Source organism: Notechis scutatus, chromosome 16 (assembly GCF_049901735.1).
Source record: "Notechis scutatus isolate UNSWTSFEM ecotype Mainland chromosome 16, rNotScu1.2, whole genome shotgun sequence".
Classification (NCBI taxonomy): domain Eukaryota; kingdom Metazoa; phylum Chordata; class Lepidosauria; order Squamata; family Elapidae; genus Notechis; species Notechis scutatus.
In genome coordinates this window covers 1,675,001-1,699,263 of record NC_142024.1, presented here as the reverse complement: position 1 = coordinate 1,699,263, position 24,263 = coordinate 1,675,001, and the positions used below count along the sequence as shown (strand labels likewise).

At 45.4% G+C, this 24,263-nt stretch overlaps 2 protein-coding genes across 2 annotated transcripts in view; one reads left to right on the top strand and one right to left on the bottom strand.

The window, feature by feature from the left end:
* Nucleotides 1–331: 331 nt before the first annotated feature.
* On the bottom strand, nt 332–5,393 carry TPRG1L (tumor protein p63 regulated 1 like). The gene is made up of 5 exons (XM_026691174.2): nt 5,142–5,393; nt 3,661–3,752; nt 3,376–3,552; nt 2,756–2,909; nt 332–1,841 (listed from the first exon to the last, which is right to left on the bottom strand). Exons 1-5 carry the CDS (start codon nt 5,331–5,333, stop codon nt 1,647–1,649), a joined length of 810 nt encoding a protein of 269 aa, XP_026546959.1. The 5' UTR covers nt 5,334–5,393; the 3' UTR covers nt 332–1,646.
* A 4,795-nt stretch (nt 5,394–10,188) lies between these two features.
* The window catches only part of MEGF6 (multiple EGF like domains 6), a 30,950-nt gene continuing 16,875 nt past the window's right edge, over nt 10,189–24,263 (top strand). The window contains exons 1-15 of the mRNA XM_087944652.1: nt 10,189–10,454; nt 12,909–13,031; nt 14,503–14,628; nt 15,138–15,260; nt 16,629–16,751; nt 16,894–17,031; nt 17,405–17,527; nt 18,166–18,288; nt 18,530–18,700; nt 19,513–19,644; nt 20,233–20,361; nt 21,069–21,197; nt 21,836–21,970; nt 22,141–22,275; nt 23,172–23,297. Coding sequence (XP_087800778.1) covers nt 10,262–10,454; nt 12,909–13,031; nt 14,503–14,628; nt 15,138–15,260; nt 16,629–16,751; nt 16,894–17,031; nt 17,405–17,527; nt 18,166–18,288; nt 18,530–18,700; nt 19,513–19,644; nt 20,233–20,361; nt 21,069–21,197; nt 21,836–21,970; nt 22,141–22,275; nt 23,172–23,297 — 2,029 coding nt within the window. The 5' untranslated portion in view covers nt 10,189–10,261. The remainder of the gene's footprint in view (nt 10,455–12,908; nt 13,032–14,502; nt 14,629–15,137; nt 15,261–16,628; nt 16,752–16,893; nt 17,032–17,404; nt 17,528–18,165; nt 18,289–18,529; nt 18,701–19,512; nt 19,645–20,232; nt 20,362–21,068; nt 21,198–21,835; nt 21,971–22,140; nt 22,276–23,171; nt 23,298–24,263) is intronic.

Sequence of the window (24,263 nt, the reverse complement as noted above, 5' to 3'; positions counted from 1 at the left end):
CAGAACACTAAACCTTCAATCGTGGCTTATAAATCACGGCTTAAAGGGTGCCTCAATAACCCTCTCATCTTTTTAAAAGTCCTATTTAAAGAAAACACCGCACAAAGAGAAACCTAGCTCGCTGCGAAGCATTTGCCTTGAGCGTCTCCAGCGTTTACCGGGAAGCCAAATAACCCGGGAAATGGCAACCATTTTGTGAGCGCACTCACCAATTGCCAGCAAAACTCACACACACATCCCGACCCTGATCTCCGAGGAGGATAAAAGCACTTCATGGACCCCTGTGAAACAAACGCAGTCCGAAAGGAGTTGTGGGTTAACACTTCTGCAATTCATATGGACTTGTTTTTATTAAGCTTCAGTATACACAACTTGTAACACAAACAAGGACATATATCTGGCGTCATCCCAGCAACCACCTTTTTGTGCACTGTGAACAGAGACAACGCCGAATTACAAAGAGGTATCAAGAGGACCAGAGTATGGGGAAGCAGAATTTCAGTTCTCGGTAGTTTTTAAGGCAGTGTTTTTCAAGCTGGGCCATTTTAAGACATCTGGACTTCAACTCCCAGGATTCCTGTCAGCCATGTTGGCTGGGGAATCCTGGGAGTTGAAGTGCAGACGTCTTAACAAGTCCCCGTTTGAGAAACACCAGTTTAAGGAATGCAGAAATTAAAACTGCAAACACCGAAAAACGAAACATGCTTCAAAAATGATTTGTTCCCCATGTGGCAGTAGATTTTCTTCCAATATTCTCTCTCTCTCTCTCTCTCTCTCTCTCTTCTGAAGATTTTTTTGGGGCCTGGATGAAGCAATACTTTTAATTTTCCCACCTTTTTTGAGTTTCCGCCTCAGGATTCACCCCATGTTAAGTGTCGGATTTGAAACCGAGAGAGAAAATTGGGACAATTCAAACTAAAACTGCACGTTCTTCCTTTCAACACCCATGCTTTGGTAGATTTTTTTTTTTTAGTACCCTGCTTTGGACTGAAACACCGTCTTTTCTTTCAAGTGGATCGAAAATTCCCCTTTTTAAAAAAAACAAAAACCCTGCTCGATGCAGAAAAAAACGTGATTCTGCATAGTGCAGAATCCCACAGGAAACGAGCGCTGTTGTGTGGAATTTCACAGCGTGAGAAGTGGTTCTTTGCACAACTTTTTTTATTTTGGCTACGGAAAAGTTTTCTAAACACCAGGCACACACACAGAACCAGCCACGACAACTCGTAAGGTGTGCTGACTCGCCGGAACAGGGGAAGAATGAGTTGCAACACAAAAGAGACTTACGAGCTGCCCAAAATTGAAATTACGGGGAGAAAAAATTAGCGACTCTCAACGATTATCCCTTGAAATCATGGGAAAGAATTAGCCACCCCGCATGAAGGAAACCTAGGTTACATGTCGACACGGGAAGGGGAAAAGTCATGCGTGAAAACATAACAATGATCTCATCTGAGACACACCGAAAGGAATGGATTGTAATTTTCCGGTATGATGGTGAATGGCTCCCTATGGCTGCCTCTCGTTGCGAGGGATCGGTGAGATTTTCGGCGAGCCGGGACTAAAAAATAAAAAAATTGACTGGTGTTGTTTTACTCTCCCCTATACTCTTCCGGGGGGAGGCGACAGTGACTGCCGCTTTTTTTTCAGAATCCGATCTTCCCTCTGGTCATGGAATAACCCAGCTTGGCTTCGTTGTTGATGAAAGACATGAGCCCCACGTAGGTTTCGATCAGGAGTGGTCGCTCGAGGAGCAGGACGCCGTTGGCCCGGCCCGGGAGAGGACACTCCCTGTGGGCTTTCTTGACGGCCTGGACTAGCTGGGTTTGGAAGTTGTCCAGCTGCAGAAGGAAAAGAAAGAAAAAAAAGGGGGGGGAGGACATGCTGAAAGGTTGTGGGTGTCATCCCCGCAGAACCTCAGAAATTGGCGAGGGAAGCGATGGATTTCCGGCCACAGATGTCCGACTGCAACGTTTGTGGATTGAAGCCTGGCTTGGTGGGCTGGCAGTGGATTGTCCCAACCTGGTGGGGAACTGGTTTTGCACAAGCAGGAGGGGACTCCATTTGGGGAGAAACTACCCCCTTGTATTTTGACTCCCCTCCCCCCCCCAAGGCAGGGGTGTCGAAACTCAATTTCATGGAGGGCCGCATCAGGGCTGTGGTTGGACTAGAGGGCCGGGTGTGTGGCTGAAAGGATAGGCATGACCAGCTTGATGCCACTCAGTGGGGCGTGGCCAGAAAACAGGACCTACCCTGAAACTATGTCCTAGCTGGATTTTGACATGTGCGCCCAATATAAGCCCTACCCCCAAAATAAGCCCTAATCAAGATCCCACCCACTCCAGAGTGGACAGGTAAAAATTAAGCTAGGGTGGGGATGGGGAGGTAGTGGAGCTGCTCTACTATTTACCTTTGGACAGGTGTAGCCAGGCCTCGCACACCCCGACACCTGCCTGGCCGGCCCATTTCTTCTGCAGCCGGCAAGGCAAGCTCAGGATCGATCCTATCGGCTGCAGAGGCCTTCAGGAAAGCCTTGCCGGCCGCAGAAGAAGAAGTTCCTGAAGGCCTCGGACAGCCAAAAGGAGCCCAGGGACGACGTGCGCAAGTGAGGTTTGTCAGTGGATGACATACCCCCCAAAAATAAGACCTGGTGCCTTTTTTTTTGGTAGGGGGAAAAAAATTATAAGGCAGGGTCTTATTTTCAGGGAAACATGGTAAATTTCTTAAAGAAACCAAGATTGTATAATATCTGAACCTGACAGAGAGACGCAATCTTCTCGTCGGCGTCAGCCATGGGGTGTTGGGTGAAGGTGGCGTACGGCACGTTGCTGGACCACGGGTTCCACCGGTTGATGAATGAAGCCCGGCTCTGTTTGTCCCACTGGATTCGAATCCCGACGCCTTCCCTCCTGCAGGACGGAGAGAAGCGTGCCTGGTTGCTTGGGCGACCGTTTCAGGCCGACCATGAGTGATTTGTCGGGGAAAGGGTTTAATTTCTAATTAATTACTAAAAACCTTAGTAGCAAGTTGTTAAAACTTTTATTTTTATTTTGTTAAGATAAAAAGGTTAGGCAGAGGGGGGGGATTGTTGTCAGAATGGGAGGAATGAGACCAAACAATCCGGAGAACGGATTGCTTCCAGAAGGTTCCAGAAGAGTTCTCTCAACGCTGGAGGTCTTTAAAGAAGAGATAGGAGAGATATGGGTCTGAAATGGGATAGGGTCTCCTGCCTGAGGGAGGGGGGTTAGACTAGAAGACCTCCAAGGTCCCTTCCAGCTCTATTCTGATTGACTGAAATGAACTAGGGTTTCCTGCTCGAGCAGGGGGTTGGACTAGAAGGCCTCCCGGGCCCCTTCCGACTCAGTTCGAACGTACTTGTTGAGCGACTTGGGAGGAAATTCAAACTGGCCCGTGGAAATGGTATCGACAGCATTGAGTGAGATCCTGGTCACTTGCAGGCACTGAAGGCTGATAAAGTCGTATTTACAGATCAGGAGGGAGCGGTCGGTAATCAGAACGAGGCGCTCCTTTTCGTTGTTCCAGTGGTCGATTCTGGGGAGGAAAAGCAAAGGCGCCAGCGTGGCTAAACATTTGGGGAAACGTGGGTTTTTTGTTTTTAATGCTTATCTGCCAAGGAGGCCTTGGGGCCCTGTGACTTACTCGGTCAGCAGCCAGACGCTCTGAACCTCCCCGTCCTCCACGGGCATCACAACCACCCGGATCTCATTGACCGCCTGTTCAATGGTGCCCGGCTGAGTGGGGAGAGAGGAGGGTTAGCCATCTTTAACCGCTCGCTTCACAAAGACTTAAGGCAGGTGGACTTCAACTCCCAGAATTCCCTAGCCGGGGAGTGAGTTTCCCTTCCTTCCTTTACTGTGTTTTTCTTTCTTTCTGTCTTTTTCCTTCTTTCCTTTTTCTGTCTTTCCTTCCTTCCTTCCTTTTTTTTTGTTACTTTCCTCCCTTTTCTTTCTGTCTTTCTCTTTCCTTCCTTCCTTTTCTTTCTGTCTCTTTTTATCTTTCCTTCTTTTTCTGTCTTTCCTTTCCTTTCCTTCCCTTTCTTTTTCCTTCCTTTCGTTCCCTTTCCTTCTCTTTCCTTCCTTTTCTTTCCTTCTTTTTGTCTTTCCTTCCTTCCTGTCTTTCTTTCCTTCTTTTCGTCTCCTTTTTTCCTTTTTTTCTGTCTTTCTTTCCTTTTATGTCTCTTTCCTTTCCTTTCTTTCTCCTTCCTTCCTTTTCTCTCTCTCTCTCTTCCTTTCCTTCCTTCCTCTCTTTCCATCCTTTCCTTCCTTCCTCACTTTCTCTTTCTCTCCTTTTCCTTCCTTCCTTCCTCCCTCCCTCCCTCCCTCTCTCTCTCTCTGTGTAACCTTCATAAGAGATGCAGACACACCGTATATACATTTCTTTTACCATTCAGATGATACTGTAAAGCACTATGGAGCAGCATATAAATGCTATTGCTATGACACCATATTTCTATGGTACTTACATACATACAAACATATTCAAACATACACGCACCCACAAATATACATTCTATGCCCTTGGGTTTAGATCTCCAGGAATTCTGTTTTGCGAGACAGGTGTCCATATAAATACAATTCCATATAGACAGACAGATATATAGACAGATATGAGAGTCAAGAGTATATATATTATAGATATTATATAATTATATTATAGTTATATATAGTTTACATTAATATATTAGAAAAATGTGCAATATTAAAATATATTAAATATAGATTAACTAACCTTTGTGAGATAGATACGCATATAAATACAATTTAGAGACTATAAGACAGTATGTGTGTATATATATATATATATATATATATATATAAATATAAATATAAAAAATATAAAATATAAATATATATTAATATATATTACATAGATTTTGTGAAATAGGTGCGTATATACTAGATATATGCAATTATTAACATATATTAAATATGCATAATATACATAGATATGATTACATAGGCTTTACATGCACTTTATGCAGGGAGATATTTAAATTTCCCGCTCTATCCCTCCGCCCCCCCCGTAGAGCCTCCAGAGGCCGAGGCAGTCTCCCCGGGGGGGGTGCGTGACCTCCTCCCACTCCTTTCAACCCCCTCCGCGCATGCGCGCCTCGCACCCACCCGGAAGACGAAGTACTCCTTCAGGCGGCCCCCCCGGGTGGGGTTGTGGACGAGGAGCGGGCGCAGCGTCTGCCGGGCCGCCGCCAGCGAGGCCTCCAGGTCTCCCGGCGGCGTGAAGGGCACGTCGGCCTCGGCCGCCGGCACCAGCAGAGCCGGCCCGGCACCCTCCTCCGAGTCCCGCAGCTGCAGCATCGCCGGCGGCCGGCCGCGGCCTCCCTCTCTCTCACTCTCACTGCTTCTGCCCCTTGTCCCGGCCCGGGCGGCGCCTTTCTGCGCAGGCGCCGAGCCGTAACCGACGCCCGCGGGGGCGGAGCCGGTTCCCGCGGAGGAGTGTCCCTCATAGACTCACGCGAGCCTCTAGAGGCGACCGCCTATGCGGAGGGCGACGCACTGGCGGGTTCAGAGCGCAGGCGCCTCGCCTTCTGCTCTTTTCCCCTGGACCGCTTTTGGCGGGGAGAGCAGCACGTGAGAAGGCGCACATGTTGTATTTATAAGTTGCCTTCATGGAAAGGCTGCATGTTGCATTTATACAAGGGTGCAAGTTGCATTCATGGAAAGGGTGAAAGTGAAAACTGATCAAGGAGAGATTCAATCTGGAAATAAGGAGAAATGTGGGAGCTTGATCCCTGGAGGCTTTCAAGAAGAGACTGGACTGCCATCTGTCAGGAATCGTGTAGGGTCTCCACCTTGGGCAGGGGGTGGACTAGATGATCTACAAGGTCCCTTGCAATTCTGTTACAAGTTGCATTCATGGAAGAGTGCAACGTGCATTCAAGGAAGGGTGCAGGTTGCATTTGTGCAAAGTGTGCAAATAAACGTGTGGGAGGGAAACGATGAACAGTGAAGGATGGGTGACAAATAAGGGGCAACCAAAGAAAGAAAGGGAAGGAAGGAAGGAAATACTAGATGGAAAAAAAGGGAGGGAGGAAAAGAGAAGGGAGGAAAAATGAAAAAGAAGGAAGAGATGGATGAAGGATATAGTAGTAGACGAAAAGAAGGAAGGGAAAGAAAAATGATGGATAGATATTGTAGATGGAAAATGAAAAAAAGGAAGGTGAAGGGTGGATAGATAGAAGGATATTTTGGAAAGAAGGAAGAAAGAAAAAAGGAAAGAATGGATGGATGGAAGGGAAGGAAGGAGGGAGAGAAAGGAAAGAAAGAGAAAGGAAAGAAAGAAAGAAGGAAGGAAGGACTTTGTGGCTTTGGACAAAGAGGGAATCCCACCTCCTGGGGGCACATTTCACCCCTCCTGCCCATAAAGAGCTAGCCATAGAGTGCAATTTGCCAACACAAAAATCACCTGTAAGAGAAACTGGCTTGTTACAGCTTACCTGGGTGGGTGGGCGAGGCCAGACAGATGCTCCAGGGTGGGCCCTTGCAGCCGGTGGACTCTATGGTCGGGAGCTGGACATAAGCGGCAATGTTTCTCCTTTGGACCCTGGCAAAGACCAGTCCCTCAGGTAAGGGAAAACAGCCCCCCTCTACCTGCTACTGGGGCACCCCCAAATCCTGGGGCCACTTGAAACACCCCCCAAAAAAGTGTGAAGCAAATGGGGCTCCCTTTTTCTAAGCCAGAAGTGGGGTTTTCTTTTTTCCCCCCTTTTGGGAAACTGAGGTTGTGTGTGTGTTGGTGTGCGCGCCAGGCCAAAGATGTGTGTGTGTGTGCACGGAGCCAAAGACTGGAAAGGAAATTTCCTTTCCTTTTCAAACAATATTGAAAGAAAAACACTCTAAAAATGCAAATAAACCTATAGGGGTAAATCCTCGACTTAACGACCATCATGGAGACCAACAATTCGGTTGCTAAGTGAAACACGACCGTCTGGTTTTGAAACCCTGCAGCTTGTGAGGGAAAAACCTGTTCATAAAACTCAGCTTTATGATTTTTCTCCGCCAGGAGAAAAATAAACGACGTAATTCCCTTCTTTCCTTCTTTGTTCTGTAATCTTTCCTCCCTTCCTCCCTCCCTTCCTCCTTCCTTTTTCTTCTTTTTTCCCTAATCTTTCCTTCTTTCTCCTTCCTTCTTTTCTTCTTTGTTCTCTAATCTCCTCCCTTCCTCCCTCCCTCCCTTCTTCCTTTTTCTTCTTTCTTCCCTAATCTTTCCTTTCCTTCTTTCCTTTGTTCTCTAATCTTTCCTCCCTCCCTCTGTCCCTCCGTCTCTTCTTCCTTTTCCTTTTTTCTTCCCTAATCTTTCCTTCCTTCCTTTCCTTCCTTCCTCCGCCCCTCCTAATCATAATAATAATATCATCATGATATTTGTGATACATTTTTAAACGTTCAGTTGACTGTGTTTCATGTTTAATGAATAAAAGAGATGATGATAATCATCATAATCATCATAATAAAGTAAACCTAGATTGCTTATTTATTCACACAACGAGTTGAGTTGAGTTTCCAAAAGTTGGTTTGGCCTGAGACTTGATTTTTTTTTTAAGAGCATGGAAGTATTTATGGGAAAGAAGGAGATCTTTTGAGGAGTTAGCGAATTCCAAGCCTTTATTTTTTGGGTGGGGGGGGGAACCGAAGTAAAAACAGTTGGAACCTCACTCTATGAATTTATTGGCTTTCATTTGCTCTCTGCAGATTTAATATTTGCTGATAATCCATCATGCATTGGAAGGGTGGGGGGGGGAGAGAAATCTGGATGGAGAGCAAGAAAGACTCCGAATTCCTTCTTCTGAGCGATGAAAAACAGCGATGGGGGTGGGGGAATTTGTCGCTCAGCCAAGAGACACACATCTGTGTCCAGAAGACCCCGGGATCTACCGGTTCCTCCAAAAGTTTGTTTTCCAGGGAAACAAACCAGATTAGTTTGAGCCTGGTCCACCTCAGCCACGGGGGGTGGAGAACCCAACCACGTCCTTGGGGAGAGGTCCAGCTAAGAGGGTGTTGAGTTGACTCTAGAGCGGTCCATCTCCAGCAGCCTCCTGGAGCTCAGAAATGGGAGGAGGGGTGCCCCTGTGGGACCGGCCGTCACTTAATTTCTAGTTCTCACCTACTCTTCCCCCCCCCACCCCAAAAAAAGGGACTTTCCCCTCTGGTTTTTGAACATGGATGGAGTCGCAGGGAGCTTTGTTGCAAAATGTTGAACGTAACCAGCTATGATGGTTGGTGTAGGTTCAAATTAGCCTTCGACTGATTTTTGATGGAAGCATGAGAGATGTTGGAGAGAGGAGTGGGGTAGATGATAGATGTAGATGATAGAGATGATAGATAGATAGATAGATAGATAGATAGATAGATAGATAGATAGATAGATAGATAGATAGATTAGATAGATAGATAGATAGATAGATAGATAGATAGATAGATAGATAGATAGATGATAGATAGATAGATAGATAGATAGATAGATAGATAGATGATAGATGATAGATAGATAATAGATAGATAATCGGTAGATTGATAGATGGTAGATGCTCTAGATAGATGAGAGAGAGAGAGAGATCGGTAGATGATAGATAGATAGATAGATAGATAGATAGATAGATAGATAGACAGATAGATGATAGACAGACAGACAGAAGAGGGGTAGAGATAGAAACAGACAGATGGATAGAGATTGAAATGGATGGATGGATGGATATAAATGGGTAGACAAAGACAGAAAGCGATCAACACAATAGAGAGAGATTAGATAGATTTAGATAGATGATAGACAGACAGACAGACACTGGTAAACACAATAGAGGTAGGTAGGTAGGTAGGTAGGTAGATAGATAGATAGATAGATAGATAGATAGATAGATAGATAGATAGATAGATAGATAGATAGATATAAACACAATAGAGATAGATAAATAGACAGACAGGGGAGGTAGAGATAGAAACAGATGGCTATAAAGAGATTGTAGCGGATGGATTGATGGATGGATATAGATAGATGATAGACAAAGACAAACACAATAGAGATTAGATATAGATGATGGATGGGTGGGTGGATGGATGGATGGACAGAGGTAGGTAGGCAGAGGTAGAAACGGATGGATAGAGAGATTGAAAAGGATGGAGATAGATAGATAATAGACATAGAATGGAAGATAGATAAGGTAGATAGGAAATAGGTAGAGATAAATACAATAGATAGAAAAATAAATACAATAGATAGAAAAATAAATACAATAGATAGAAAAATAAATACAATAAATAGATAACAGTTATAGTCAAATGCAATATAAACAGGTAAATACATAGATAACATAGACATAGATGTTTATAAATAAATAGCACTGATAGAGAAATACCATAAATACAGTTCAGGACTGCCTGTCTTTCTCCCCAGAAACCAGGAGATCCTATGGCTTGGTAAAATTAACAACACCGACCATCTCCTGGATTTATAATATTTGGGGATGTTTTCTCTCCGCCGTTCGCTGTGGTTGGACTTTCCAAAATGTGGATTTAATTTAATCCCCTCCTCTCCCCCACTCCCACGCTCTACTCACCCCCTACTCACCCCCCGCAACCCTTGTTTCCATCCCCCTTTGATTGTTGACCCAGCCAAGTTGCAGGAATTTTGATCCCGTGATGGTGGGGGGGAAACGCTGCTATGACGGTCGTTAAGTGTGAAAGTACGCCGGTTGTGCCATTCAGGACTTTCCAAAATGTGGATTTAATTTAAGCCCCCTCCTCTCCCACCCCCCCACCCCCCTGTTTCCATCCCCCTTTAATTGTTGACATGGCCAAGTTGCAAGAATCCAGGTTGGACACTGGCCAGGAATGCGTAAAAAAAAAACCCTCCATCGAGTCCCATCAGCCAACAAAAATTCCTGCGCTTGGCGCACGGATGGGGTTGTCCTGTGTTTTATGTGTGTATGTGTGTGTGTGTGTGTGTGTGTGCAGTGCACGCAACCGAAAATATGTGCGAGGTGGGGAGAGGATGAGGAGGGGAGGCTCGTGTGTGTGTGTGGGAGAGAGAGAAGAGTTAATTTTTTAAAAAATTTTTATTTTACCTGCCAAAGGAGCCCGAGTTACGTCCAAAATTTGCAAACCTAGGAAATTTGACATGGGTGGGTGGGTTTTTTGAGGGGGGGGGAGTGAGGAGGCATGCAGTGAAGGGGAGAGAATGCACTTCGCTCGCTCTTTGAAGAGTTTTTTTTGCGAAGCTGCAAGGATAACACATGCTTTGTTTTTGCAAGATGCGAGGAGGAACGGAGAGCCGGCTTTGCGCGTTGGTGTTTTGGTGCCTGGCGGTGGTCTGGATTGGGGGACCCCCAGCTTCTGCGCTGCACTACCGGTACCTCTGGAGGAACTGCGTCCCCTGCTACGGGGGGCAGGCGGGGTACGGCGGGGCACGCTCGGACAGCAAGCCAGGTGAGTGAGCTCCTGCCAAAACAAAGCGGGTGATAGGTCCACCGAGGGGCCGGGGGGCTTTGATTCCTCTCCTCTGGCTTACAGGAGAAGAGAAGAAGAACAAGTGTGGGAAGGGTCCCTCAGAGGTCTTATAGTCCACCCCCCAGCTCAAGAAGGCAAACTGAGACTTTTTCAGAGAAACGGTTGTCTAGTCTCTTCTTAAAAAAACCTCCAGTGTTAGAGCACTCACAACTTCTGAAGGCCAGACTGGACCAGAGCATTTGCACCAAGACAAATTCCTTGTGTGTCCAATCACACTTGGCCAATAAAGAATTCTATTCTATTCTATTCTATTCTATTCTATTCTATTCTATTCTATTCTATTCTATTCTATTCTATTCTATTCTATTCCATTCCATTCCATTCTATTCTATTCTATTCTATTCTATTCTATTCTATTCTATTCTATTCTTCTGTACACGCATTGGAGGTCCACCCCACAACACTTTGGCCCTGGGTTCCAGTTCTGGGCCCCACAATTCAGGGGTTTAATAGGAGGGGGGGTTAAAAAATGTTGCGAGATCTGGGAATTAAACCCACCGAAGACCTGGAGATGTTTAGCCTCAGTCTTCCTTCACCAGAGGCCTTCAAACAGAGGCCCAGATCATGGTCCCCTGCCCGAGGGGGTTGGACTAGATGCCCTGGGGGTGTCCCTCCCGGTCATTCATAAAGCTCCAAAGTGAGAGATGGGAAAGAGGGGAAGAGGAGGAAAAAAACAACAACAACCAACCACCCAGAATCTCTTTGCTCACAAACTTTCCTGCCTGCTAAACTCAAAGTCTCCACATCCTCCCTCTAAAAAAAGCTTTTTAAAACCAGGATCGCCTTCCAAAAACTTTCTTTAGAGAGAGAGAGACAAATGCAAATATTTCCCTGCAGGACACAAGCCCCATTTTTGGTGGACTGGAACGTCTTCCTTGATTTGGGTTTGGAAAAGAGACTTTTGGCAAAAGACAAGAAGGCAGCCAGCCAGATATTCAATTCCAGAGCGGAGACGGAGACATTGAGGGGCAGCGTGGGGAGCTAAACAAAACAAGAAGGGAGGAAAAACACACTCACCAACACACACACACACACACACACACACACACACAGAGAGAGAGAGAGAGAGGGAGAGAGAGAGAGAGATTGCTGTCTTAACTAGATGTTGGGCGCAGAAACAGAGGGGAAAAATTCATCAGCTAAAGAATGTTTTTGCACTCTTTCTTCTTTTAAAAAAAACAATCCATCTAAGGATGCTCAGTTCCCTTTTCTTTAATAAGTGACTCTAATTCCCCCCCAAAGAAAGCAACGGGAAGGGACAGGAGAAGGAGGGAAGAAAGAATGAAAGAGGAAGAAGGGAGGAAAGAAGGAAGGAAGGAAGGAAAAGGGGAAAGTAGAAGGAAGGGATGCAAGATGGGAAGGAAGGAAGGAAGGGAGAAGGGGAAAGTGAGAGAAGGAAAGAAGATGAAAAGGAAGGAAGGAAGGGAAAGTGGGAGAAGGAAGGGAAGGAGAGAAGGAAGGAAGGAAGGAAAAGGAGAGTAGGAGAAGGAAAGAAGATGAAAAGGAAGGAAGGAGGGGAAAGTGGGAGAAGGAAGGGAAGGAGAGAAGGAAAGAAAGAAGGAAAAGGAGAGAAGGAGAAGGAAAGAAGATGAAAAGGAAGGAAGGAGAGAAGGAAAGAAAGGAAGGAGAGAAGGAAGAAAGAGGAGGAGGAAAGAAGATGAAAAGGAAGGAAGAAGGAGGATAGTGGGATCCTTGGGGTTCTCTCAGCTTAGTTGTTTTCTTGTAGACATTTCATGACTAACAAATCTCGCCACCGATAATGTCCGTCCAGATCCAGGAACGCAGCCAATTTCAAGCAAGAGGGTGTGTAGCCAGAAATTATTTGCATTTTTTTTTTAACTTGGCCTTCTATGAATTAAAACGAGTTTGGGGAAACAGTCCGGATTAATTTTGAGCCCCGTCCATTATCCCACTGATAATGTTACCTACTTGGAGTGATGAGAAGGTTAATGGTAATAGTAGTGCAGACTTTGTAAATAGTTGGACAGTGTTGAGGGAATTAGTTATGTTTAGCAGAGTGATGGCATTCGGGAGGGGAAACTCCCCGTGTGTCTAGTTGTTCTGGTGTGCAATGCTCTATAGAGCGATAGACTTGCCATACCCGGATCCTGCAACCGTTCTTCCTATATTTTATCCTCCGGGCCTTTTAAATCCTCTTGGTTGCTCTTCTCTGCCCTTTTCCCAAAGTCTCAACCTCTTGTTTTGTAACGCGGGGACCAAAACTGGACGCGGCAGGCATCCCTTATTCAGCAATGGAAGAATTTTAAAGAGTTCTTTCCTGGGAGTTTGGCTTTATAGCCAGCCTCTGGTTTTGACGATTGTCTGCCGAGCTGCTGCGTTTTGCCCCACGCTTCCATCTTGTTTCCTTTCCAGAGGTTGACGAGTGCCAAACTCACAACGGGGGCTGCCAGCACAGATGTGTCAACACCCCGGGGAGCTATCACTGCGAGTGCAAGCCAAGCTTTCGTCTGCACGCGGACGGCAGGACGTGTCTCCGTGAGTTTGGCGGGGTTTGGAGCATCCTTTGCAAGGCATGATGGGAAAATCCCCCGGGGAGGGAGGGATTGGGGGCCGCTTCGTTGTGTATGGAAATGTCTTCATTCTTTTCTTTCATTCCCCTTTATGTTTTTTTTTATGTTTTTATTTATTTATTTTACAAACATATCAATGCGTGAACAGTGTGGCATCTGAGTGTCATATGTTTTGATACAAATAAAATAGTATTAATCACATTTGTTCCATTGAACAAGCTTATATAATTCTAGTAATAACACACATATTTTTTATTAAGTTAATCACCTTTCATTATTTAGTGATTCAATATTTCAATATTGAAATAAAAGCTACAGTCCCAAATCAAGGTATTCAATGTAGATCAGCCAGGCAAGATCCTTTTTTTTTAAATAGCCATTTTAAAAGATCTGTTCAGGAGTGGAAAGTTTGCTGCTCTTTTTTCCTGCCATTTTGGGGTTCCCCCTTTAATGCATCGCCTTTTGGGGTGCCCAGTAAATCCTGATTATTATTTTTTCTGCCCTCCCTCCAGAGCTTTTCGGCTTCAATTCTCAAAAGTCTGTCTGGGTTTTTTTTTTTTAATCTCTTGCCAAGCCAGAACTTCTGGTCCTCATTATCTGTCCCAGGCTGGAATTTCCTTAGCAGCGTGGTCAATGCAAACAAAATGCAAACATTTTGGCCGACGTAGTTTGATAAAAAAAAAAACACATTGAGGTTCAGATGGGGTGAGCATTTCTTTTCTTTCTTTCTTTTTTTTTGGTGGTAGTGGCAGGGAGAAATTATTCAGTTGGAAAGCTACAAAATTTCAGGAGGCGCCCAGAAAAAATATCCCCTGAAGAGAGAGAGAGAGAGAATGAAAGAAAGAAAGAGAAAAAAGAGAGAAGGAGGGAAGGAAGGAAGGAAAAGAAGGAAGGAAAGAAAAAAGGAAGGAGGGAAGGAAGGAAGAAAGAATAGGAAAAAGGAAAGGAAGGAGGGAAGGAAGGAAGAAAGAATAGGAAAAAGGGAAGGGAAGGAGAGAGGGAGAGAAGGAAGGAAGAAGGGACAAAATAAAAAGGGAGGGGAGGGAGGGAGGGAGGGAGGAAGGAAGGAAGGAAGGAAGATAACTTTAAGGTAGGTAGACCAACTCCCAGAATTCCTGGCTAAGTTAGGGTTGGCTGGTGAATTCTGGGTGTTGAAGTCTACCCAGTTTTGAAAAACTCTGCTATGGACTTTCCACACAATTTTTCTATGGATAAAATTGTTTTAATAAGTAATAGATTTGGCTTTCTTGTTACATACAATTTAAAGAAAAGGGCTTTATTCCTCCGGGACTCACGTCTCCCATTTAGGACAAGCAGAAGCTCCTGGCTTTTGCATGGATGCACCAGTTGGACTCCCACCTGGTGTGTGTGTGTGTGTGTGTGTGTACCTGTTGGACTTCTACCTGTCTGACACTTTTCTCCACCCCAACCCCTAGCTGGCAACCCCTGCGCCATCAACAACGGAGGGTGTGAACACGATTGCGTGCAGCTGAGCTTCTCGCACCACCGATGTCAATGCCGCCCAAATTACCAGCTGAAAGAAGATGGCAAACACTGCGTAGGTGAGTCGTTCCCCCACCCCTTACAAACTCTGGAATCACCCCCAGAAACCTAAAAATAATAATAAAATGGATAAAACGATACACGTGCCAATTTTACATGGCTGCTTCATTTTGCGAAGCAATCATTCTTTTTAGATCTACAGTCATTCCTTCTCCTTAATTTTAAGCATTAATCTATCCATTTCTCCGAGGTACATCATTCATTGTCACCCTTGACCCTGGTGTCATAAATCATATTCTCCAATGGGACACATTCATAGCCCAGAGTCATCAATCATGCTCTCCAGTTAGATATTTGCACGGCAGAAACTTCAGTCAACTAGTTACTATCTTTGCAAAACATTTATGGAATGCACTTTCGATTTCCAAACCACCGCACTGCTCCTCGCTCCCTTCTGTTGACAACTCTAAAAAGACCAGAGAAATATTTTATGAGTTGACATCCAGAGGTAGGAAGGTCTTTCTTTTTTAAAAAAAAAAAAGCTAATGGCCGTTTCCCTGCCTTCCAGTGAGGAATCCATGCGCCACCCAGAACGGAGCCTGCATGCACAAATGCCACAACCGCAACGGGGTAGCGCGCTGCGAATGCCACCCGGGCTACCGCCTGGGGCCGGATCACAAAAGCTGCCAAGGTAAGGGGAGTGCCACGGTTTCACGCTTCACTCCCCTTGTACAATTTTCAACCCTGAAATTCCCGGCCGCTTCAGCCGCCACTTTGTCAGCACCCGAATCCAAGCCGGTTGTGGTGTGAGGCACAGTTTAGCGATGGGTGATGGCAGGCACTATGGACTGTTTCTCTTTGATGTGTTGATGATTATTCTGCTGCAAACTATAATAATAGTTTGTTAAATGCATATTTAAATATATAGGTGTGTATATAAAAATTATACAGACATTATACTGTACAGAAACATAAATTGTATATTTATATCTACTATATTTTTTATCTATCTATCTCTCATCTGTCTATATCCTTCCTTCATCTATCTATCTATCTATCTATCTATCTATCTATCTATCTATCTATCTATCTATCTATCTATCTATCTATCTATCTTTCTATCTATCTATCATCCATCTTTCTATCTCTCATCTCTCATCTGTCTATATCCTTCCCTTATCTATCTATCTATCTATCTATCTATCTATCTATCTATCTATCTATCTATCTTTCTTTCTTTCTTTCTTTCTTTCTTTCTATCTATCATCTATCTTTCTTTCTATCTATCTCTCATCTCTCATCTGTCTTTCTCGATCTATTCCCATCTATCCATTTCTTTCTTTCTTTCCTTCCTTTATCTATCTATCTATCTATCTATCTATCTATCTATCTATCTATCTATCTATCTATCTTATTCATTTTTCCTTCCTTCCTTCCTTCCTTCCTTCCTTCCTTCCTTCCTTCCTTCCTTCCATCCATCCATCCATCCATCCATCATCTATCTATCTATCTATCTATCTATCTATCTATCTATCTATCTATCCATTCTTCCTTCCTTCCTTCCTTCCTTCCTTCCTTCCTTCCTTCCTTCCTTCCTTCCTTCCTTCCTTCCTCGATCTATCAATCCATCTATCCATCTATCTATCTATCCTATCTATCTATCTATGTATCTATCTATGTATCTATGTATCTATCTTCCTTCCTTCCTTCCTTCCTTCCTTCCTTCCTTCCTTCCTTCCTTCCTTCCTTCCTTCCTTCCTTCCTTCCTTCCTTCCTTCCTTATCGATCTATCAATCTATCCAACTGCCTCTCCCTCTCATCTATCTGTCTGTCTGTCTGTCTTATCTATCATCGAAAACTATTTCTAATGTTTCAATAGACGAGCATTTGCTCATCAATAAGGAAGGGAAGGAGGGAAGGAGGAAGGAAGGAGATGAAGGAGAAGGAAGGAAGGAGGAAAAGGTGAAGGAAGGAAGGAAGGGGAGGGAAGGAAGGAAGGAAAGAAGCAAGGCCCCCTCAACCTACCAATAATGTTCTCACCCTGCTCCCTTTATCCCAGATATAGACGAATGTGTGACGGGCGTGGCGTTGTGTGCGCACCAATGCCTGAACACTCACGGCTCCTACCAATGCCTGTGCAACGCTGGCTACGAACTCGGGGCAGAGGGCAAGCAGTGTTACCGTGAGTTTCCAGGAAGGACGGGGTGTGTGTGGAAATTTGGCAAAATCCAGACGGGGTTTGGGTGGCGGGATCAGCCGGCGGTCCCCATTTTTTTTGCCGACTCGTTTCCCACCCCCACCCCCCACTTAATTTCCTTTTCCAGGAATAGAGATGGAGATTGTGAACAGCTGCGAAACTCGCAACGGGGGCTGCTCCCACTTGTGCCAACACACCAGCGCTGGGCCGGCCTGCGGCTGCAATTTCGGATACAGCTTGGATGAAGACCAAAAGACTTGCATTGGTGAACGGTGAACTCAACCACTTGAGGAAAAATATAGCCCATTTTAGAACAAAATTTTGAGTAGGAGAGGAACATCTGGCTTGGGTGGGGGCGGGGGTTGGACTAGATGACCTCCAAGGCTCCTTCCAACTCTCTTAATCTAATATCTGGAGGGAGCGAAACGCATCCCTTTCCCTTTTGCACAACTGTGCTGGGGTTTTTTCGCCCCACTTAGCTCCTTACACACACACACACACACACAGACGCACACACAAACCCCCAAAATCAACAGAAAAATTCAGAGGGGGGGAGGAACCCACAAACACAACATGACTTTTGTGAAGTGTATGTGTGGATGTCAGCCCACACAACTAGGAAATGTCTCTCGTTTCAGATACCAACGAATGCAACACGGGGTCTCACTGCTGCCAACAGGGGTGTTACAATTACCCTGGGGGTTACGAGTGTGTTTGTTACGCTGGCTATCAGCTCAACCCCGCAGGCTGCGGATGCGATGGTAGGCGGAGTCCATCAAAACAAGTGTGCAAATTGAAGGGTTCTCAGAGGTCATTTAGTCTGACCCCCTTTTATCTTGGGTAGGAATCTGCCCGTATCTCATCCGAAAAGACAACCTGCTTGCAAGTTTATTTGGTGGTGGTTGTTGTGTTAATATATTATTATTATTATTATTATTATTATTATTATTATTATTATTATTATTATTATTATTATTGTTATTGTTGTTGTTGTTGTTATTGCTATTGTTATTGTTGTTATGTTTCTTTTATTTTATTCATCAACTGAGCATTTAAAAATATATCACAAGTATTATTATTATTATTAACTTTTATTCATTAAACATGAAACTCAGCTGAATATTTGAAAATGATTATTTTTAAAAGAATCATTTAAAATTAACTTAAAAATATTTTAACATATTAAAATAAAAATAAAATATTTTAAAAGGATGATGGTGATGATGATGATTGTTTCTTTTATTCATTGAACATGAAACTCAGTCAGCTGAGCATTTGAACATGATCATTTTTAAAAGAATCGCTTCAAATTAACAAAAACATTCTAACCGATGAAAATAAAAATAAAACATTTTTTAAAAAAAGGATTATTGTTGTTGTTGTTTATTTTATTTCCCAGATCTGGACGAGTGCTCGGCGAATAACGGGGGCTGCGAACATTTTTGCCGTAACCTGGTGGGTTCGTTTGTTTGCGGATGCCGGATCGGGTTCAAATTAGACGAAGATCGCAGGAGCTGCCTTCGTAAGTCTGGCTTTTCGTGGGGCAGCACGTGTGAAGGGAAAATTTGGACACGTTCACGAGTTTGGGGGAGGGGGACACGAGGAAATTCCCTATTTGGATGGTAACCGAAGGGGGGCCGGCCGGTTCAGGCTGGGTTTTTTGTGTGTGTGTGTGTGTGTGTTTGCTCCGCTCATGTTTCTAGTCCTCTCTGTTCCCACCTTTATGGGGCAGCCGCTTGGAGGTGTTTGCTCTCTTGCCATAGACCTCGAGGAGGCCACAGAGGCCGTGGATGGACAGCGACCCGTTATCCGGCCGCTCCCCCACGTGGCTCTTTTCCACGATGGGCTCACCCCGTTTTTTGATGATGAATACGAGGATGAAGAGATGGAAGGGGCCGAAGCCAGAGGAGAATACACTGTCTCGGAGAAGTTCAGTAGGTGCAGATTCCTTCCTTCCTTCCTTCCTTCCTTCCTTCCTTCCTTCCTTCCTTCCTTCCTTCCTTCCTTCCTTCCTTCCTTCCTTCCTTCCTTCTCTTTTTCCTTCCCTCCATAACTCCTTCCTTCCACCTCTCTTCTTTCCTCTCTCCCTTCTCCTCCTCTTCCTTCCTTTCCCTCCTTCCCTCTCCTCCTTTTCCTTCCCTACATACCTTCTTCCTTCCCTCTCCTTTTTTTCCTTCCCTCCATACCTCTTTCCTTCCTCTCTCCATTTCTCCTTCCTTCCACCTCTCTTCTTTCCTCCCTCCCCCTCTCCCTTCTCCTCCTCTTCCTTCCTTCCCCCTCCTCCTCCTTTTCCTTCCCACCCTCTTTTTCCTTCCTTCCTTCCTTCCTTCCTTTTTTCCTTCCATTCATCCTCCCTCCCTCCCTCCATTTCTCTTTCCTTCCTTCCACCTCTCTCCCTCCCTACATTCTCAGCATTTCTTCCCCTCCCTTTTCCTTGTTTCAGAATAATTTTATTCGGTGTCACAAGACGTACCAATAAAAGCCATAAGGTAACACCCAGGAAAATAAGCTAAAGAGGAAAGAGAGAAGAACAAAGGGGGGAAAAAAAATACAGATATTTGAATTTTAGCTCAGCTTCTTTAGTGACGTTTCTCTCTCAGCATCTCTTCACCCGGACTGAGCTCGTTTCCCAAACTTGCAAAAAAAAAAAAAAGAAGAAGAAAGAAAATCCTTGAAAGAAAACCACATTTTCTCCCATTTGACGTTTTCCCGATCCTCTTTTTCTCCTTCCCTCCCTTCCTCGCAGTCTGCCTGAACGACACCTTTGGCACCGACTGCAGCCTCTCCTGCGAGGGATGCCAGAATGGGGGCCTCTGCAACCAGAACCGGACTGGCTGCCTCTGTCCAGCCGGCTGGACGGGGATCTTGTGCAACCAAAGTGAGTCGTCCGATAGAGAGAGCCCCCGTTGCCTCAGAGCCAAAGCCAAAAAAAAAAGCCATCGGGGGGAATTCTGGGAGTTGAAGTCCAAATATCATCCCAGTTGGGGAATTCTGGGAGTTGAAGTCCAAATATCATCCCAGTTGGGGAATTCTGGGAGTTGAAAGCCCACATTTCATGCCACCTGGAGGATTCTGGGAGTTGAAGTCCAAATATCATCCCAGTTTGGGGAATTCTGGGAGTTGAAAGCCCACATTTCATGCCACCTGGAGGATTCTGGGAGTTGAAGTCCAAATATCATCCCAGTTGGGGAATTCTGGGAGTTGAAAGCCCACATTTCATGCCACCTGGAGGTTTCTGGGAGTTGAAGTCCAAATATCATCCCAGTTTGGGGAATTCTGGGAGTTGAAAGCCCACATTTCATGCCACCTGGAGGATTCTGGGAGTTGAAGTCCGCCCGTTGGCTGCACGGCCCAAGTGAAAAGCTGAGGTTGTGTCTTGATGCTCGGGAGTCCCATACGGCTGAATGGGTCTCGGGGGTGGGGGGGCAGGGGATTATGGGAGTCATTACTGATCTTCCTTTCACAGCCTGCCCCAAAGGGACTTTTGGGAAGAATTGCAGCTCTCGTTGTCCCTGCCAAAATGGAGGCAGCTGCAATCCGGTGACGGGAGACTGTCGCTGTCCGCCCGAAGTCAGTGGGGATCGGTGCGAAGACGGTAAGATGGCAAAAAAAACAACAACAACCCTCCCTCTTCCAGATGTGCTCAGGGTCACTTTTCCAGCCCCCCAAAAAAACCTGGATCCTTGCTGCCCCCCCCTCCAAATCTTGGATTCCTCTGAAGAATCTGCATTCATTAGGCAGCTTCACCCCTGGAAGCTTTCAAGAAGGGGCTGGACTGCCATTAGTCTAGAATGGTTGAGGGCCTCCTGCTTGGGCGTAGGGGGTTGGACTAGATGACCGACAAGGCCCCTTCCAATTCTATTCTTCTATGTTCAATGGAACAGGAGTCGCCTTCAGAAGTTGTGGGAGCTTCACCCCTGGAAGCTTTCAGGAAGAGACTGGACGGCCATTTTTCTGGAATGGTTGAGGGTCCCCTGCTTGGGCGTGGGGGGTTGGACTAGATGACCGACAAGGCCCCTTCCAGCTCTGTTAATCTGTGAAAGATCTGTAAACCCTGGGAATTCCCCCAGTTGCAACTGTCATAAATGCTAGTCGGTTGTCAATTTTAATCCCGATGCTGCTAACCATCAGAAGTGTGAAAGTCAGCTTTTTTCCCCAGCGCCGTCGTAACTCTGGAACGGTCCCTAAGCGAACCAGGACACGGAGCTGTCAAATGGTGTCTTTCTCTCTGTCTCTCTGCCTTTTCCTCCTCTGCTCCCCTAACACCTTCCTCCCTTCGCTGTCTCGTCTCTCTCTTTGCAGTCTGTCCCAGAGGATTTTTCGGGAAACACTGCCGGAAAAAATGCCACTGCGCCAACCGTGGACGATGCCACCGGCTTCTCGGCACCTGCCTCTGCGATCCGGGACGCTACGGGCGTTTCTGCCACCTAGGTAAAGGGCCCCACGGCGGCTGTTTTCAGAAAGAAAGACCCTCTTCGGACCCAGCTGCCCCGACAGGACAAACCCGCTGAAGTTAAATCCATGATTCCTTTATTAGGAGCGCCGGCAGCTCCGGCGAAAAAGGTTTTCTCTCGCCGCAGGCTAACAAGTCCGTGTAGCCAGGAGATGAGTAGTTTTCTGCCACGTTTATTCATCTCCACCTCCTGCCTTTTATCCCCAGACTTTGCTAACAGCGGTGGCTCTTCCGTCTCAAGAACCGGCCCATAGATTTCCACTGCCCTCCTCTCCTCTGCCTTCTATGCATCCTCGCTTCAGGCACTGGACCCGGCTGTTCCTCCTCTTCCTCATCAGCCACCTCCAGACCTGGGGGCTGTTGACTCTCCACCTGAGGGCTGATGGACGGCTCAGGCTCCACCCCCATCTCTCTTTCCACCAACTCCATTCCCTCTTCCCCCTTGGAGTTCTCAGGTGGCCTTGAGGCTGATCCTGACTCCCTGATCATCCTCCTCCTCCTCCTCCTCCTCCTCCTCCTCCTCCTCCTCCTCCTCCTCCTCCTCCTCCTCCTTCAGCTGCTGACTGGCTACAACAGAGCCCAGCCGGCTGATCGCCTTCCCTTCCCCTCGTTTCAGCTTGCCCAAAGTGGGCGTACGGCATCGGCTGTTCGGGAGAGTGCCGGTGCGTGCAAGCCAACGCACAACACTGCGACAAGCGAGACGGCACTTGCCTGTGCAAGCCCGGGCATCACGGGGAAAGGTGCCAAGAGAGTAAGTTGGGTGGATGGGTAGTGGGGGAAGATGGGCGAGCGGGCGCCGATCGGCTGAACTAGCTCTAGAATCGTACACCCAAAAAGGCCCTTTGCCACCCAGATGGTTCCCTTGAGTAGTTTCCCCCCTTAACCTTTGAGGTGTGACGCCTTTGCGTTTCTGGTCCACAGCGTGTGAGCCGGGCCGTTTCGGGCCAGGCTGCAGGCACAAGTGTGTCTGTCCCTCGGGCGTGGCCTGCGACCCCGTGAGCGGAGAATGCCCCCCGCGTTGTCCCCAGGGCTACTACGGAGAGAGGTGCCAGCAAGGTAGGCCAAATTCTGCCTTTAAGCCCTTTGTGGCAGCTTAGAAGGGATGGGGGGAAAACCTCCCTGCGTTTGGGAGAGAAGAACCTCTGATTGTGGGCGCAAGAAGAGACCGGACATCCCCTTGTCTGGAAGGGTCTAGGGTTTCCTACTGGAGCAGAGGGTTGGGCTGGATGACCTCTGAGGTGCCTTCCAACACAGCCGTTCTGTAATTCTGTAATTCCAGATCCATTCACCAGTGGAACGGCTTGCCTCCAGAATAGAAATAGAAATAGAAATAGAAATAATAGAAATAGAAATAATAGAAATAGAAATAGAATAGAAGAAACGAATAATAGAATAGAAGAAATGAATAGAATAGAAATATAATTCTTTTATTGGCCAAGTGTGATTGGACACACAAGGAATTTGTCTCGGTGCAAATGCTCTCAGTGTAGATAGAATAGAATAGAATAGAATAGAATAGAATAGAATAGAATAGAATAGAATTCTTTTATTGGCCAAGTGTGACTGGACACACAAGGAATTTGTCTCGGTGCAAATGCTCTCAGTGTAAATAGAATAGAATAGAATAGAATAGAATAGAATAGAATAGAATTCTTTTATTGGCCAAGTGTGATTGGACACACAAGGAATTTGTCTTGGTGCAAATGCTCTCAGTGTCCATAAAAGAAAAGTCAAGAATCATAAGGTGCAATACTTAATTATAGTCATACAGGTACAAGAAGCAATCAAATCTCCTGTATTGAGCAGGAGGGGTTGGACTAGAAGACCTTCAAGGTCCCTTTGATGGCAAAATTGGAGCCTGGCTAGGATTTGATCCAGCACATCACAAGTTTTTTTTTTAAAAATAAATAATATATTTGTATTTGTGTCTATTTATATTCTCTCCTCTTTAGAATGCCCCGAAGGAAAATTTGGAGAGAATTGTCTTCATTCCTGTTCTTGTAATGGTTCTCCTTGCAGTCGGTTCACTGGGGAATGCCGCTGCGTAACTGGGAGGACTGGGAAATCTTGCGACCAAGGTAAGGGAAGAGAATCAAGTCTCGGGAGATTCCACGGGCCTCGTTCAACAGCTCGTCCTCGACTTTCAACCGTTCGACGTTACACCACCACTGGGGGGTGGTGGGGGTGGAAATGTCTTTATGACATCGGCAGCAATCTGGCCAGCCAAGTCTGGAGGGGGGAGCCGGGTTCACTTAACGACTGTGTGATTCACTTAACGACCAAACGGATTCACTTAACGACCATGGCAAAAAAGAAGGAGAAGAAGAAGAAGTTGTAAAATTGGATGGGTGTCAGAAAACCTCAACTCCAACCAATAACTCCAAGACAGACATATTCTCAAAATTTTCTTTTTTTTTCCTGTTAAATTTTTTATATACCAAAGAAAAAAACATTCCATTTCACTCGAGCGTCAGTTAGGTACATATTTCAAATTACTTGTCCATTATTAACAGTATTCTTCTTGTTCATCTTAACAACAGTAATCACACTCCCATATAATTGTAATATAAATACAATCGAATCTATCTATGACTTCTTATTACTTTATTGATATGCCTATTCCCTTTTAGATTATTCTATTTTATTTTATTTTTGGATTTTAAAACAAAACTTGATGAACGTTCAAAATATTAAAAAGTTTACCAAAAATAAAATGTTAAAAGAAAGAATTTACAAAAAGTTTCTATACTAAAGTTTGTGTCGGCCTATTTCCATATCATTTCTTGACAGTGCATTAAATACCAGATATATACGTAGAATTTGACATTTTTAAAAAATATATTGTCTATATACGTCCCCTGCCTCTATATGTCCCATACCATATAATATTCAGATCCAAAGTTTTCTTGTTATTAGAGTAGTAACAACTGGCACATCTGGGAAATCCTGAATCTAAAAGTTCCAGCTTTTCCCCCAATAAGTCAAAAATTACAAATCCACCCCCTGCACCTCACATCCGTTCCAGCTTGAGAATGTCCACCAGG